General features: G+C 53.9%; 2 protein-coding genes across 4 annotated transcripts; both read left to right on the top strand.

Moving 5' to 3' along the window:
* The first annotated feature begins 1,413 nt into the window (after positions 1 to 1,413).
* Positions 1,414 to 3,427, top strand: LOC111818079. Of its 2 annotated transcripts, XM_023720919.1 has the most exons (3): positions 1,419 to 1,796; positions 1,893 to 1,948; positions 2,852 to 3,427. In XM_023720919.1, exons 1-3 carry the CDS (start codon positions 1,712 to 1,714, stop codon positions 3,416 to 3,418), a joined length of 708 nt encoding a protein of 235 aa, XP_023576687.1. In that variant the 5' UTR covers positions 1,419 to 1,711; the 3' UTR covers positions 3,419 to 3,427. The 2 variants fall into 2 exon arrangements, with proteins under 2 accessions (XP_023576686.1, XP_023576687.1); XM_023720918.1 differs by having other exon boundaries at positions 1,414 to 1,948.
* On the top strand, positions 2,966 to 15,035 carry Tbx3 (T-box 3). Of its 2 annotated transcripts, XM_023720917.1 has the most exons (8): positions 2,966 to 4,326; positions 5,969 to 6,236; positions 7,192 to 7,245; positions 7,502 to 7,648; positions 9,889 to 9,965; positions 11,048 to 11,205; positions 12,516 to 13,204; positions 14,484 to 15,035. In XM_023720917.1, exons 1-8 carry the CDS (start codon positions 3,938 to 3,940, stop codon positions 14,940 to 14,942), a joined length of 2,241 nt encoding a protein of 746 aa, XP_023576685.1. In that variant the 5' UTR covers positions 2,966 to 3,937; the 3' UTR covers positions 14,943 to 15,035. The 2 variants fall into 2 exon arrangements, with proteins under 2 accessions (XP_023576685.1, XP_004636275.1); XM_004636218.2 differs by lacking the exon at positions 7,192 to 7,245 and having other exon boundaries at positions 2,968 to 4,326.
* The last annotated feature ends 763 nt before the right edge of the window (positions 15,036 to 15,798 follow it).

Genomic DNA, 15,798 nt, shown 5'->3' with positions numbered 1-15,798 from the left:
GGAACGCGATGGCCAATATTTAACCCGAATGCCGTGGCCACCAGGCCGCTTTTGTTTGTTCGCAAATTAATCACCCAGCGCACGGCCGGCGCCAGAGTGGGTTTATCACCCACCAGGAGGGGGGCGCGGCGGGCACGCAGAGACAAAGAGGAGTTCGCACCTTTCCGCTTTTGATCCCAGAATTACGGCGGCCTCCCTGCATAATACGAGCCTCCTGGGGCCGAGTCTGGGAGGTCAGTCATAATTGCGGAAGTTTGCAGACCATTAGCAAGATGTCGAGATTTTTGGTTCAGAACCCAGCAAACTTTCGTCTCCCCACCCCCACCCACTCTCTCGAGCGCTGGAGTGGGGGTGGGGACCAGAAGTGGCGCACGGGGGTGACTCCAGGTTTAAGTTAGAGCCACAGACAAAAGTGGGTGATGGGGGGGGTGACAGGGTGAGGGGCAGGAAGCGCTCTCGGTCCACGTTGGAACCTAAAGCGAGTGGCGATATTTACAAGTAAAACCCAGCAAGTCCCTCTCTCATTTGCAAAGGACTCGGGAGGTCAGAATGCAGAGGAGCCGGGCGATCGTCTCTCTGCCCGGCAGGCAAGCCCTCCGGGCAGCGAGTGGGTGAGGAGGGGGCCAGTCCTGTTGTGATTGCAGAATTCCTGGCCTTCCACGGGGCGCAGCGGGCAGATTCGCCGGCGAGTGCAGACAGAACCAGATCACGGGGATTTGGAGCCGATCAGGGCAGCGCAGCCGGAGGACCCAGGCCCGCTGGCAGCGAGCACTGTGGGGCCGGGGGCGCTTTGGGCCTTGGGAGACTCGCAGAGGCCCGCAGGGACCTCCACCGCGGGCGAGAGGGGGCTGAGGCCTGGTCTCCCGCACCCTGCAGAATGGGGGGAGCAGAGGCAGCACTCCGGGCCTCCCCGCCTCTTTCTCTTCACTCTCCCTTTCTCTTTTCTCAACCGCAGGCAGAGAGGAAGGCCCAAAGGGAATGAAAGGGGAGACCAAGTTCTAGCGCGCCGCTGTCCTGGTGACTTCAGGGACTGCTCAGTGCTGGCGCCCGGCGAGTGTTCTTGACCATGTGCGTCGAAAATGCGAGGCTAGAAAAGCTTTGTCGCCTCAAAAGTTCTTCCTCTGTCTCAGGGCGGTTGGTTCACAACAGCACCTCATTGTTAACCTAACAGTAGCCGCCACTTTGGTCTGGCAGCTGCTGGTTCAGGGGGCACCGGAAGCAAAATGCTTCGGAGGACACTGCTGATCTGTAGATGCAGACGTCCCAAACTGAGGATCTCAGCCCCCTAGGCCTGAAGCCCAGCTCTTTCTTCCAGTGTGCCCTTTCTACTGCAATAAACTCTCCTATCAGAAAGAGTAAAAGCTCTGACCCCCACCCAAGATCGCCTTCCATCTAAACAGGGACAGTCCAAGTCCTCGTTCCCACCCCCACTCCAAGAAGCCGAAACGGTGGGTTTAGGGGAAGCTTCCCAGCCCGGTAGGTAGGAGCTGCAGTAACAAGGTTATCAGTTCCACGACAGGTCTGATCAGAGGTCGGGTCGCCTCCCTCCTCTCCGCCCTGGGCGGAGGCCCCCACCCTACCTGATCTGGAACCAGTGCCTTTGCCTCTGGGGTGGGGGCGTTTCACGGTTTGTTTTACAAATTCACCCCCGACTTCTGGCGAGATAAATGCCCCGGTGGAGAAAGAACTGAGGCTCCGAAAGATAAGTGCGATGCCTGGAGCAGATACAGGCTGGCGCGCCCCCCTCCAGCTCGCCCACCCCTTGCCCGCAGCGCCACACCGTGCCGGCCCCCGAGGTGAAGGCAGTGGCGTGGAATGGACAGGCCAGGACCTCTTCGGTCGCTGCAATCACTTTGTCCAGAGCCTCTACTCTCCCCTCTACACCCTCACAGACATCCGGGTGGAATACCGGGAGCCCGCATCCACACGAAAGATGAGATATAAAAGGGTTGGTAGACGCGTTTCAAAATATCCCGAGTCCATCTCCCACAGGGAGCGCAGACAGGGCCCGGCGCGAGGGCTGTGTACGTATTTGCTTGTACGTGTGGCTCGGCTTGGGTGTGTGGCGCGCGTTCGGGGACAGCGCACTGGGGGCTTTGGGGTCTCCGCAGTTGGGTGGGGCACGGTGGAGTGCGGACAGGCTTACTCGGGTGCCGAGATCTGGTTGCACCCATGCGCTCGTGTTTCCTCCAGCCGGGCTGGAAGGGGAGCCGCACCGGGTTGCACTAGCTCGGGGACCTTTACTTAGCCGCGGCCGGGCGGAGCTCCGCTCCACGTGGGATTGGAGAGCGTCTGGAGGCTCCGCGGCTCCGCGGCCGGTTTCCTCGGCGCGCGGCAGCTGAATGGCAGCTCTCTGGAGGATCCGCCGCCAGCTCGGCTCGCCCGGGGTTGGCGAGGAGAAGAGGCCGAGCTGCCGAGAAGCGGCCGCGGCTCGGCTCAGCGGTGAGCCGAGCGCACGAGAGGCGAGCGCCCCTACCCGGCGCCCCGGCGAGCGCTCCGCCCGGCTCTCCCGGCCCGCAGGCTGGCTCCCTCCTTCCCTCCCTCCCTCTCTGTCTCTGTCTCTTTCCCTCCCCCTTCCTCCTCTTGGCCCTGCCCCCTCTCTCGATCCCGGGCTGGGTGACTGAGGCATTTCAGACGTGGGCTGAACCACAGCGAGAGCGAGCGAGCTCACGGGCTGCGGCGATCTCTCGATAAGCCACCTAGAGGCGACTCTGCGCGCGCGCTCCGCGGTGGCTCCCGCCCTCCCTCGGATCATGTTGACATATTCACAGGACGGGCAGTAGTACCGCTGCGGCGCTGCGACGTTACAGTTTCCGACACCTTCTTTTTATAACTCAGCTCTATCCCCCAGCACTCGACCTGTGATAACCACGCCTATGCAGCCACACAATTGGTCCGAAAGCGTCAAAGAGCCAATCAAGAGGCCTCCGGCTCTCCGCAGCCCACAGCGCAGCCCGACCTTCTAGAGCCGCCGAGCAGACGCCGGGGGAATTCTAGAGGCGGAGGAGGGTGGCGAGGAGCTCGCGCTCGCCTCTCCGCGCCCTCCCTCGCGCCCTCCCTCTCCTCGCCTGCTCCGGCTCCTTCTCGTTCCCTCTCCCTCTGCTCTCTTCCGTCCTTTGCGTCTCTCCGTTCTCGATCCTCCCTGCCCCGCGCGCCCGGACGCAGATTTCGGAAGCGAAATCGCTCACGGTTTCAGACAAGGCAGAGAGAGACAGGAGACCCGGCAGAGGCGCGCGGCAAGATTGGGATTGCAACCGAGACGCCTTCTCCGCAGCTCCGAGCGGAGGAAGGAGGAGGAGGGCGGACGGAAGCCAGTTTGCATGCAGTTCAAGTTTTGATAGCGCTGGCTGGAAGGGGCTTAAATCCGCTTATGTTGTTGTTTTTCTTAAAGGAGAGAGTTTTTCTGCTCTCTTACTAAAGCCGAGTCCAGCGCACTGGCAGACGCCTCCACCGAGAAAGGGAGAGGAAGAGATAAGGGGGCGGGGGAAGAAAAAGAAGAAGAAGAAGGAAAGGTAAAAAGTCTTCCAGGAGAACCGTTCGCGTGTGCAACAAAGACCTTGGGGCTGGGGAGCGATCCCGGGGCCGAGGGCTGCAGTGTCCGTCCCGAGCTCCGCGGCAGGGCTCCGGCGCGAGCTTCCGAAAGCGACCTCCACGGGCGGCTTTCTAAACACGCCAGGCTCCGCGACAGCCGCCCAGCGACTATGTCTCCCGATCTGTCGCCTTGCCCTCTTTAAGAAGCAGCCGTCCCCCTCCCCAACAGACACTGTCCTCTCTTCCTCCGAAGCGCTTTAGTTATTTCTTCCTTTTTGTTTTGTTTTGGTTTTCTTTTTTCCGCTTACAAAAAAAAAAAAAATATGTGCTGCTGCTGAAAAAAAAACAAAACAAAACAAAAGCAAACACGAGACAACAGCTGCTGACTTGCGCCTGCCGGGAGTGGATGAGCCTCTCCATGAGAGATCCGGTCATTCCTGGGACGAGCATGGCCTACCATCCGTTCCTACCCCACCGGGCGCCGGACTTCGCCATGAGCGCGGTTCTGGGCCACCAGCCGCCCTTCTTCCCCGCGCTGACGCTGCCTCCCAACGGCGCCACGGCGCTGTCGCTGCCCGGCGCCCTGGCCAAGCCGATCATGGATCAATTGGTGGGGGCGGCCGAGACCGGCATTCCTTTCTCTTCGCTGGGGCCCCAGGCGCCTTTGAGGCCTCTGAAGGCCATGGAGCCCGAAGAAGAAGTGGAGGATGACCCCAAGGTGCACCTGGAGGCCAAGGAGCTCTGGGATCAGTTCCACAAGCGGGGCACAGAGATGGTCATTACCAAGTCCGGCAGGTAAGCCCGTGCGCGGAGCCCCCTCACCTACCTAGGTAAGGATTTCCCTCCTGAGCTTCACCTTCCTAGAGCTGCTGCTGCCCTGCTGCTTGTTAAAGCTTGCTGGAAAACTTAGATCCCCTAAAAGTGTGCACCGACTCCGGGGCCCTGCCCTAGCCACAGGAAGTTTCAGCTTACCTGGGTGCCTGCTCGGTGGTTCCTTACCTCTGCATCCCGGGCTCTCTTGAGGAACAGATGAGATTTTTCAGTGGAATCCAGACATCCTCTTAGGAATCAGGAAAACCTCATTTCAGGAAGGCTGCTCCTCAAAGCTTTCTGGAACACCCTTATTTCTGTATGGGATTTTCTGTTTTCTTCTGAATCGGTTGTATTTTCCTCTCCGGGAGAAATACCAAAATCCCCTTTCTTTTGTGTGGTACTAAAAGGCCTGCGAGTGTCCCCCGCCCCTCTGCCCTTCCGTCTGGCCTCTGGGGCCAGAGGGGACCTGTGTCTGTTCTGCGGGGCTTACAGAGAAGTGGAAGAGCGTTGGGGTTTGTTCCACCACACAACTTCAAGGGTCTGTAACCCGAGGGGGAGTTCAGTAGGCAATTTTGGATAATTAAGATTCTGCTTGCAGAACTGAGGAGCCAGTTAGGCTGTGCACACTGCTTGCTGCGTGAACATTAGAAATCATGTTTTACACACCATTTGGAGCTCCTAGCTTCACCGCATCTTGCCTGGGAGACAGGAGCCCAGGGAAGTCATTTAGAATCACTGATTTTTTTTAAAAAAAAATAGCATTGAGGTTTATCGAGGCATCAAGTTGAAAGGTTCAAAATAAAGTTCCCCTCTTGATGTCTTCAACTTTCTTCTCTCCTTCCAAGCTAAATGAGGCCAAAGTTTGGCATGAACTCCTCAAACCCACAAGACGGTTAGGCAGTTTTCTCAGCGAAGTGCTTCCTTTTAAGTCAAAAGCACAGAATGCCAGCACTCCTGTGAAAGCCAACAGCAGCTTGGTGGCACGATCGTGCAGTTTAGGGTTGGCCTAGGCAGTGGTGGGCCGTGGCTACCACCACAGAAAGCACCAGGGCTCTCGGGCCCGGAGTCCACGCTGATCCATTTCGTCCTCACACACGAGTCCAATTGCATTTCGCCAGCAGCGGGATTACCGTTGGCCCAGGAAGGAGTACACGTTTGGATGTTTAGTTCCTTAATGGGTTTAGCATTTTTCTCATCCGTGGGCGGTAGAAAATCCTTGCCTTGACTGATCTGCCCTTCGCTCAAAGTTTTACCCAAAGCTGTTCAGAACTAAACACACCAAGACAGACACAGACAAGAATTTCTCTGTACAGAGGGTGAGCCGTAGAGTCACACAGAGGGTAAGAATCAAACAAGTCATTACACAAACTCGAGAAATTCAGTGTCATAATTCTTTGTTTTGAATCTCCAGATACCTGAATAGACAGGAATTGTTTCATTTACTTCTGTGTGGAAGAAAATAAGTGTGCCCCCAGTTGCCCTACTCTGACAAAACAGGATCTCCTCAGTCCCAATACAGACTTTAAACTTTGTCTAAATACCTTAGAATAGATGAGAGGTTGGAACTCGAGAATCTGAAGGATTCCTTTTTTTCTTTTTTCTTTTCTGTTCTTTCCTGTTGTAGGCGAATGTTCCCTCCATTTAAAGTAAGATGTTCTGGACTGGATAAGAAGGCCAAGTATATTTTATTGATGGACATTATAGCTGCTGACGACTGTCGATATAAATTTCACAATTCACGGTGGATGGTGGCGGGTAAGGCTGACCCCGAAATGCCAAAGAGAATGTACATCCACCCGGACAGCCCCGCTACCGGGGAACAGTGGATGTCTAAAGTCGTCACCTTCCACAAACTGAAACTCACCAACAACATTTCGGACAAACACGGATTTGTAAGTTTCATTGTGCTCGGCGGCACTGCCTCTCTCTTCAGTCAGTTTCTTCCTTTACTGTCCAAGCTGCCCTCCCCATTCCCTCTAAACTCCCGAGTTGAGTTTCGGCACGGAATTCTCCCCGGCTTGCTGTTGCTAAACATAGCAAAGTTGTTCGATTTGCCACGGAGCTGGAGAGAGGATTCCGGGTGTTTTCTCTCTCTGGAGGGTGGAAAGCCTGGCGTTCTAAGAGAAACAAGGCCAGGAAAATGTCCCAGGTTGTGTTGTACAACAATTCTAGGTCCTTGGCAGATACTGGACGTGACCGATGTCGTTTTAAAAAGTAATAATAGGTAGAACTGATTTTAAAACTATGTGTTCGTGTTGGTAAAGGCTTTGTTTTGCTTTAGAACATTACACTTCTCTTTGAAGCCTGCCATATTATTTCTTGTGGGAGCTTAAGTTTTTAAAGCCTTGGCCATTTTTGTGAAAGGGTATAAATACCTTCTTGAAAATTTATTTTTTTACTAAAAGAGAATTGGGCTGGGTTCAGCTAGAGTTATTAGAAATGAGGCATAGATCTTTGGTACTAGAAGTGGTGTGTGTGTTGGGATTGTATCGATGGATTCAGTGTGGGAATTGCCTAGAGCTCTTGGAAGACTTCAGTTGCTACTGAGAGCTGGGCAGAGGACCTTTCCGCCCCTCCTAGCCCCTCCCCAACAATTCAATAAAATAAACAAAGTGATAAGCAAGGAATAAGCAGAAAGATTAGGCCCAGGAAGACGTGGATGGCGCGGAAATATCTTCGGCGGGCAGGAATTGCATTTGAAGTCCTTAATTTGATTACAGCGTACATATTCCTCTCTAGAGTTCAGCTTTTGAGGGCTTTAAGTGGATTGGGCTCGTCAATTAGCGGGCGCTTAAAGTACTGAATCATTTTGTAAATTAAAATGCATGTTTTTCTCTATCTTTTAAGAATTGGCCCAGTGATCATCCAGCGTGGCAGGGGAATTATAGTTTTGGGACTCAGGTAGGCTAGGGTTTGAGATACGAATGCACCTCTTAGATTGGGGGGGGGGCGCCCTTGGGAAGCCAGGAGCAGTTTGGATTCCCCAGGAGATAAGATCTACAGAGCATATTGTACCCCAGGAGTTACCCCAAGGAGGTGGGCTCATCCCAGCGTGGTGCCCTGTGGAGGGGAAGATGTCAGCTTAGCAGGGGTCCTACGATCCGGTTTGTTCTGGTAAATCCTTTGGCTGAGTATGTCTCCCCTTCCATCCCTACAGACAATCCTCAACTCCATGCACAAATACCAGCCCCGGTTCCACATTGTAAGAGCCAATGACATCTTGAAACTGCCTTATAGTACGTTTCGGACCTACTTATTCCCAGAGACTGAATTCATCGCCGTGACTGCGTACCAGAATGACAAGGTAACGGGGGCCTTGGCTTCTGATTCTGCCCTTCTCCAGCCCTTTAAGCTGCTTCGGATCAGGGTGAGAAAATTAAAGGGCACTGGGATGCAAGACTTGTGTTTTCTTTCGCGATTTGTGATTTGGCCTTCTATAGAACATTTTGGAAAGGGACACTGACTGGCTTCTCCAGGGAGCTAGAGATAAAACTCTCAACCAGTGTAGAGTTTAAATATGCTAAATTAATTTTGTCAGTAAGCAGGTTTTACTGACTTCGTTGGCCATGCCAGTCCAACCCCAGACTCCCAGGGCTTTGTCTTGTTTCTTTCAGTGTCCATTCTTTTCTCCTTTAGGTGGAAGGGACAGGATAGTAGGTGTGAAAGGAACCGGCTAAAATTTTAGGCAAAAGCTTTTTGGAGTCCTGGAAGGAGAGGCCTAGCAGAGAGCCCAGCTTTTCTTCCCTAGCCAGAAATCCTGGGTAGTTGGTCTGGTTTTTATTACCTTTATACGGCTCTGGTTTTTATGGTGTGTATGTGTGAGTATGCGTGCGCCCATGTACGAGTGCATGCATACACGAGTGTGTGTGTGTGTGTGTGTGTGTGCGTGCGTGCGTGCGCATGCATGTGCATGATTGTAAAAAACCTCCCCTGACCACAGATCATGCTAATCAAGTTGTCTGAAGCTTCTGGCTTCACTGGAAATAGCCAAAGGTGCCAATTCATGGCAAAAGTTTTCTCCCTTTGGGCCTGAACCTGGGATTTCCAAGGACGCCCCCCACCCAATGGGTCAGCATCTATGATCTCCAGGTCTGGTGGTCTTGAAGGTCATGGACACTGAGTACCTGGGCAAAGAGAGCGGCCCTTGCTGGTGATTGACCAGTTTTCAGCTCCCACCAGGGCCTGAAGAACAGAGATGGGGGTAGGGGAAGAGCTCCGGCTCCGAAGTCCTGGCCTTCAGCAGGAGCCCATGTCACCTGGCCACGCCCTGTTAGACTGACCACAGTCACTGCCCCAGGGTCCCTGTAAACTTACAGTGAGCTTCTAGATAAACCTTAGTTGGGGACGGGTGCTCAGATCTCACCACCTTGCAAAATCTTGCCAATTGCAAAACCAGAATTTTGACATCAAGTGATTTCTTCCAAGTACAAGAATCCCAAGTACAAGGGGCTTTTTTCCACCCAAGGGTAACTGAGTAGAGATTATCCCTCTTCCTCCCAAGGGAAAAGGTTTGAAAGTTTGTATGCTATGCTGTTTTCCTCCAGTTGCAAAATGCAGGGGCCCCCTCCAGCCTCAGGATCCTGGGAAACTAAGCTGCGAATGTAATAGTAAAAGGTAGCATTTCTGATCAGACCAGAAAGACCAAGGGCCCTCTCTACCTAAGGGCAGTGGCAGAACACATAAATGAAAACAAATGTTTCCGTGGTCATTCAGTGCTTTTTAATCTGTAGTTGCCAATATTGTAATTCCTCAAACCACCACTGCTCCCTGTCCCCTCCCCCACAAAAAAAAAAAAAATCAAAATCATTCCAGCACAAGGGTAACAAAATCCCATAAATCATTTTATTAGATCCATGGAAAAGGTTGGATAGAGTGTATGCTAAGTGTGTGTGCCAGCGCATGTGTGTGTGTGTGTGCGCCCACGCGTGTTCATGTATTTTATAATTAATTGCACTATATAAAAATCAACGAATGTATAATTTTCAAATCTTACAGTTGTCTTTTCTTTTCTTTCTTTTTTTTTTTTGTGGAACCGGGGATTGAACTCAGGCCCTTGCACTTGCTAGGGAAGCGCTTATTCTACTGAGCCATCTCCCCGGCCCATTATTTATTTATTTATTTGGTAGTATCAGGATTGAACTCAGGACTTTGTGCTTGCCAGGCAAGCGCTTATTGTACTGAGCCATCTCCCTGGCCCCTCAGTTGTCTTTCTTGACAACTTTGGGGGACATTTCTGTTTCTAGATGCTAGCTGTGTTTTAAACTTAAAACTCAAGTTTCCTTTGGAGAATTTCAGACCGACCCTTAGCTTGACCTGCTATGGGCCATACAAGCCCTAGTGTAGGTCCTTTTGGTGGTTTCATAGCAGCTCTGGGGTTCTGCCACGGTTCTCCGTTCCCTCCCGGGTCAGGTCCATCCATATGACTTCTGTGGGCATGCAGGCACCTAGCTGGGAGACCGCTGTGCCGGTGGAATTTCCCCTGAGAAAAACATTCTAGAAACTGAAGCCAATGTCTCTTTCTTGCTTGTGTCTTTTCTCCTCTAGATAACACAGTTAAAAATAGACAACAACCCATTTGCAAAAGGTTTTCGGGACACTGGAAATGGCAGGAGAGAAAAAAGGTGAGTGGAGACAACTTAGTCATTTTTCAGGCAGCTTATAAAATGAGCCACTTTTCCAGAACTTAACTTGCAAGTGCAGGCAGAGGGAGGCAAGTACTCAAACTAAGAGTGGGTGGAAAATGTCCACTCCCCCTTTGCTATGCTCTTGCCCATGTACAGGTATGTTTTCTGCCTCCGTCTATGACCTCGGAGAATATTGACCAGCTCACATCATAGTTGTCTGTGGAAGAAAAATAGTGGATTCCACAGGGATAGCAATGAATTGTTAATTAATTTTAGTTCACTCTGGGACGGTTCTAGGAAAACCCTGCCATTCATTCACAAAATGCTTTGGAATGTTTGCAGTCTTGTCTCCCAAATACCATCAGACGGAGTGGGGGCCCCTTGAGGAATCTCCAGCCTCCTCCCTCCTTCATGGGTCCAGTATCATTTTGCATTGAGTAGACAGCTGGAGCTATATGAGAGAGGCCCTCCCCTCCCCCAGTCCTCTTAAGATTTTTTTTTTACTAACATCCAAAAAGTTACCCCCAAGTTTTAGCCTGTTCCCTGGGGACGGGGGGGACATTAAATAATTTCTAATGTCTAAATAAATTTGAACTCCAATTAATGGGTTGGAAAACTGATTACTGTAGAGAGAGCCATGAAATAACCATTTCCTCCTGACCTTGGAAGCCAGGCAGGAGCTGGGCAGGCTGCAGACAAACTGCACTGTTGTCAGGAGCTTGGACACCCAGTTCCCCCCCCACTGCCTCAGGTTGGCTCTGTATCTAAGCCAACTCCAGCCTCTCTCTTCTTGTGCTAGACAAAATTTCACAGCTCGAGGAAAAGACCCTTCCTAATAACTTAGTCTTGAATAAAGGCAGCAAAACCCTTCCTGCCTGCACGCCCTAAGGCCACACTCTTTGGCCCAGTTAGGGAGGTCAAAAATAATGCCAGGCCCTGTGTTTCTTGCCTCCAGGGCAAGCAGATTTCAGAAACTTAAGTGGGAGCTGAGGATGCCCTTTTGGAAAGGGCAAGGCAAGCTAAGGGGGGGTTCGTCTCTGTGTCACCCCTGTAACGCTGGGTGTGGGCTTCCGCCACAGAAAGCAGCTCACCCTGCAGTCCATGCGAGTGTTTGATGAGCGACACAAGAAGGAGACTGGAACCTCGGATGAGTCCTCCAGTGAACACGCAACCTTTAGCTGCTTTGCCCAGGCCTCTTCACCAGCGGTGTCCACTGTAGGGACCTCGAATCTCAAAGGTGAGCCCGGCCACCTGCGCTGTGACTGGACCTGGGTCACCCCAGCCTGGCTGTGCTAGGGGTGGGAAGCAATGGGCAGGTCTCCCCTTTGGAAACTGCTGCCTCTTCTAGCTCTGTAAACAGGAGCCAGAGGTCAAAGAGGGTGTCAGGTGTACCAGGTCTTCTTAGAGCACTGGAGAGCTCAGAAGCCCCTCCCCAAATCCTCTTTGATGAATGGGGGGAGCTGGCCTCTCTGCAGGATTAGCTCAGGAAGTTGCCCAAGGTGTCCCCCCTTTTCCTCTTCTCTTTTCTCAACGTGCCTTCCTCCCCCAACCAAGACCACCTGTAGGTGCTGATTTCACCTCAAGGGCTTGGGGGGGGGGGGCTTCTCACCCACCAAAAGCAGGGCATGGGGCAGAGACATCAACTAGACAGGCACAGCTGACCAGGAGACTGGTGGGTGGGGGCCCAGGGACCCGCTGGGGGCAGGGTGGGTGAGGAGATGGGTCACTGTCTAAAAGTGCAGGCCCTGTTATTTGGGAAATCACAGCCCGCAAGAAGAAACCTATTTCTCAGTGAAACGAAATGAGAGCCCTTTATGTCTTCAGTCCTTGAGGGCTTAAGCAGAAAAGAGTCCCCTTTTTTCTGTTCCTGCCCTCCAGGATATCCATGAAAGCACAAGACTCTGTGATTTACCTGGGCTCCTATCACAGCTCTGTAGTGAGGGAGACACCCACCCAGAATCCCCCCTGGAGCAGGGACATTGGGGGAGTGGTGCTCCCTTCAGCCACTGCCAGTTCAGATGTCCGGAGTTTCACAGATAGATCTTTCCAGAATAACCCACAAATTGGTGGAAGGTGCTGACCTTGGTCATTCACTAAAGGAAGACCCTGATGGTAGCTGGAATGTATCCCAGCAGTGATCTTTAGAGCAATTTAGGCAGAAACCATTCAAGGGCTTTTATTTTTAAAAAGTCAATTTGCAATCAAATGGGTGCAGTCTCCTTGCCACACAGTGGGAGCTCAGTAGATGCTCCATTTAGGAAGAAGTGAAGTCGTTATAATAAGAAGGGCCACTGATTTGCAGGATGTCGGCTTGAGGGAGGGGAAGATGGGTGTAATGCTTTGAATTCATTATGGACTTAATTGAATCTGAGAGCCAAGGTGTTCCGTGCCCTTGGGCCCATTCTGCAGATGAGAAAACTGAGGTGTGGAGAGGCTTGAGGGGCTCGCTTTGGGTTGTGCAGCTAATAGGAGGTCGAGGTGGGTTCCCATGTGGGCGCAGACTCCTGATGGCCCAGGCCAAGCTAATCCTTCCTCTCTGGCTTCTAGACCTGTGTCCTAGCGAGGCCGAGAGCGATGCTGAGGCCGAGAGCAAGGAGGAGCATGTCCCGGAGACCTGCGACGCGGCCAAGATCTCCACCACCACGTCGGAGGAGCCGAGCCGAGACAAGGGCAGCCCCGATTGCCTCAAGCTGCACCTCTTCGGGGCCGAGACCAGCGGCCGCTCGCGGGACAACGCACGCCCAGACAAGGCGTCTCCGGACTCACGCCACAGCCCGGCCACCATCTCGTCCAGCACCCGTGGCCCCGGCGCCGAGGAGCGCAGGAGCCCGGGGCGTGAGGGCTCAGCGGTGGTGGCCAAGGCCGAGGAGGCGCGCGCGCTGCCCGGCAAGGAGGCCTTCGTGCCTCTGCATATGCACTCGGATGCGGCGGCCGCCGCACACCTGCAGGGCCCGCTGCCCGGCCTCGGCTTCGCCCCAGGGCTTGCCGGCCAGCAGTTCTTCAACGGGCACCCGCTCTTCCTGCATCCCGGCCAGTTTGCCATGGGCAGTGCCTTCTCCAGCATGGCCGCGGGCATGGGGCCGCTGCTGGCAACCGTGTCCGGCGCGTCCTCCGGCGGCGTCTCCGGACTAGACTCCACTGCTATGGCCTCCGCAGCCGCCGCGGCGCAGGGACTGTCTGGGACCTCAGCTGCCACCCTGCCCTTCCACCTCCAGCAGCACGTCCTGGCTTCCCAGGTAAGCTGCGCCTTCAGGCCTCTGCAGCCACGCGCCTCCGCCACTCCCGCCTGGCATCCCACTGCCAGCCCCCTTGGTGGAAGTTTTAAATAACATTCCTGTTCTTGTTACCTGTATTGACCACTGGTGGATGTGACACTTCTGTCACCAGTCCCTGAGCGCATCTGCCCTCCCCATGAAACCCTACTGAAGCCAGTAGTGAGGACCAGGTCCTCTTCTGGCTTTGGGGTCTAGTGTGGCTCAAAGTCTCTTGCTCTTCAGCGGGTCTTTTAGGATGTCGCTTTTCAGGTGGAGAGGAACAGGCCCAGAGAAGTTGACGAACTTGTCTAAGGCCACACAGCCGATCCCTGGAGGAGCTGAGGCTTTTCCCAGACAGGCTGATGTTGGAGTTACTTCCAGGGCTTTTGTCAGTTTTGGGGGTTTGGTTTTGTTTTGTTTGGGAGCTGAAATGTCCCTGAAATATGTCCTAGACAGCATCGCCCCCCCAATCAGACAAGAGGGGGCTGTAGGCCTGGGGAAGGGATTGAGTCCCTGAGTGAGAATCCAGTCCTGGTTCTCCAGCTTTTCCTCCCTTGGGGTTTATGGCAGCCCACCCTGCCCCTGCCCAGGGTTAAGGGATTCTGCATACAGCTGTGCCAGTGTGCGGGGTCCGGGGAGAAGGCCTGGGCCCCCCAGCCCACCCTGAGCCTGGCAGAAGGCGTCTGGACTTTCTACAGGTGCTCAGCTTTGGTTTTGTCTAAGCACGTTCGTCTCCCTTCTGGGACCAAGAGGCAGGGCTGGCTGGGGGGTGGGGTGGGGGAGGCGAGCGCAGGCTTGGCTTCTCCTTGCCTCAGTTTCTCTGGCAGTTCCCTAGCCTTTCCCAGGGATCAGGTGACCCTTAGGGGAAGGGGACCCTGAGCACAGCCCTCCCTACCTATCTGCTCTGCTGCTGAGCTGAGTGACTCTCAGTGTCCCACCTGTGTCACCCACTAGCCTGCTGATGGCTTCCGGGGCTCTGTTGGTGGAAGAGCTTCTTTAGATGCCCCGCCCCCATCTTGCTCTTTTTAAATTTCTTTTCCACTTGGGAAAATCTTAGGATGGGAGTGAAATTTTGGGGGAGGGCCAGAGTGACAGAAATAAATGATCTGTGACAACCTGGGTCCCCAGTGCCCCCACCCCCAGCCAGCTGCTGCAGTGGGTAGACAGCCCTGTGGACAGGTGCAGCCACCCACCCTCAGGAGCCATGCTCCAGTCCAGCCGGCCAGGCGTGCTGACGCGCTGTGTCCTCTCTTCCCCCTAGGGCCTGGCCATGTCGCCCTTCGGAAGCCTGTTTCCGTACCCCTACACCTACATGGCAGCGGCAGCGGCCGCATCCTCGGCGGCAGCCTCCAGCTCCGTGCACCGCCACCCCTTCCTCAGCCTGAACAGCATGCGCCCGCGGCTGCGCTACAGCCCCTACTCCATCCCTGTGCCAGTCCCCGACGGCGGCGGCCTCCTCGGCGCCGCGCTGCCTGCCATGGCCGCGGGGACCCTGGATGCCAAAGCCACTGCCCTGGCCGCCAGCCCCGCCTCGGTATCTGCCATGGACTCGGGCTCGGAGCTGAACAGCCGCTCCTCCACGCTGTCCTCCATCACCGTGTCCCTGTCACCCAAACTCTGCTCGGAGAAAGAGGCGGCCACCAGCGAACTGCAGAGCATCCAGCGGCTGGTCAGTGGCCTGGAGGCCAAGCCCGAGAGGTCCCGCAGCGGGTCCCCCTAGACCCTCCCGGCAGGGCACCTTCATTCCAATTCAATGAATCTGCAGTGCACTTTTTTGGGGATGTAAAACAAACCACAAGGCCGGCTCTGCGCTTTCCCCGCGTTTTGGGGCCGGTGTTTGGGGAGGGGCGCCGGCCTCCCCCGAGGGTGAGCCCCAGGCCCTGTCTTCTCAGTGTGGTTTCTGTGTCTGGGATCTGGCTTGCATTCTGGGGGCTCAAGAAAGCGGCTGACGCACTGAGCAATGGGGGGCGGGGGTGGGGTAAGAAGGATTTTATTCCAGAACAACTTCCTTGAGGCTGCTGTAGAAGCCATGACTGAAGAGGTAGCCAGGCCCACCCCGGAGGAGGGGAGGTGTTGAAAGCCATCTTCCCTCCGCGAGGATTTATATATAAATATATATTTTTTCCTTCGCTCTGTCAAGTGGAAACAAAAATTAAGAAAACAGATTTTTAAACAGGGACAAATGAATCCATGAACATGATTCTGTTGGTGAAGATTGAAACCTTTATAGAGAATGACTTGTGAAGAATCAGTGCGCGCAGTAAATTGCTGGGCAGCGATGCTGAGGGCTGGCAGGCCCTCACCGTTCTTGTTTAATCTATATTAAGGAAATTTGTGTCTTTTTAATATTGTTGTGATCTTTTAAGAGCCGCTGTAGGTCTCTTCTTCCTGCATGTTCCACAGTCATGTATTTGTGGGTTTTTATTTTGGACGCTTGCTTTTAGAGAGAACGACCCCATCCCTTCTCAATGCCGTGCCCTCAACCCCCCAAAGAAGTGGGATGGGGGACTTCCAGGGAAGGGTTTGGAGAAAAAGCTGAATTTATTTTATCTAAGCTCTGTAGCAGGATCCATGTT

Source organism: Octodon degus, unplaced genomic scaffold (genome assembly GCF_000260255.1).
Source record: "Octodon degus isolate 3935 unplaced genomic scaffold, OctDeg1.0 scaffold00079, whole genome shotgun sequence".
Taxonomy (NCBI): Eukaryota; Metazoa; Chordata; class Mammalia; order Rodentia; family Octodontidae; genus Octodon; species Octodon degus.
This window is presented reverse-complemented; position numbering and strand designations above follow the sequence as displayed.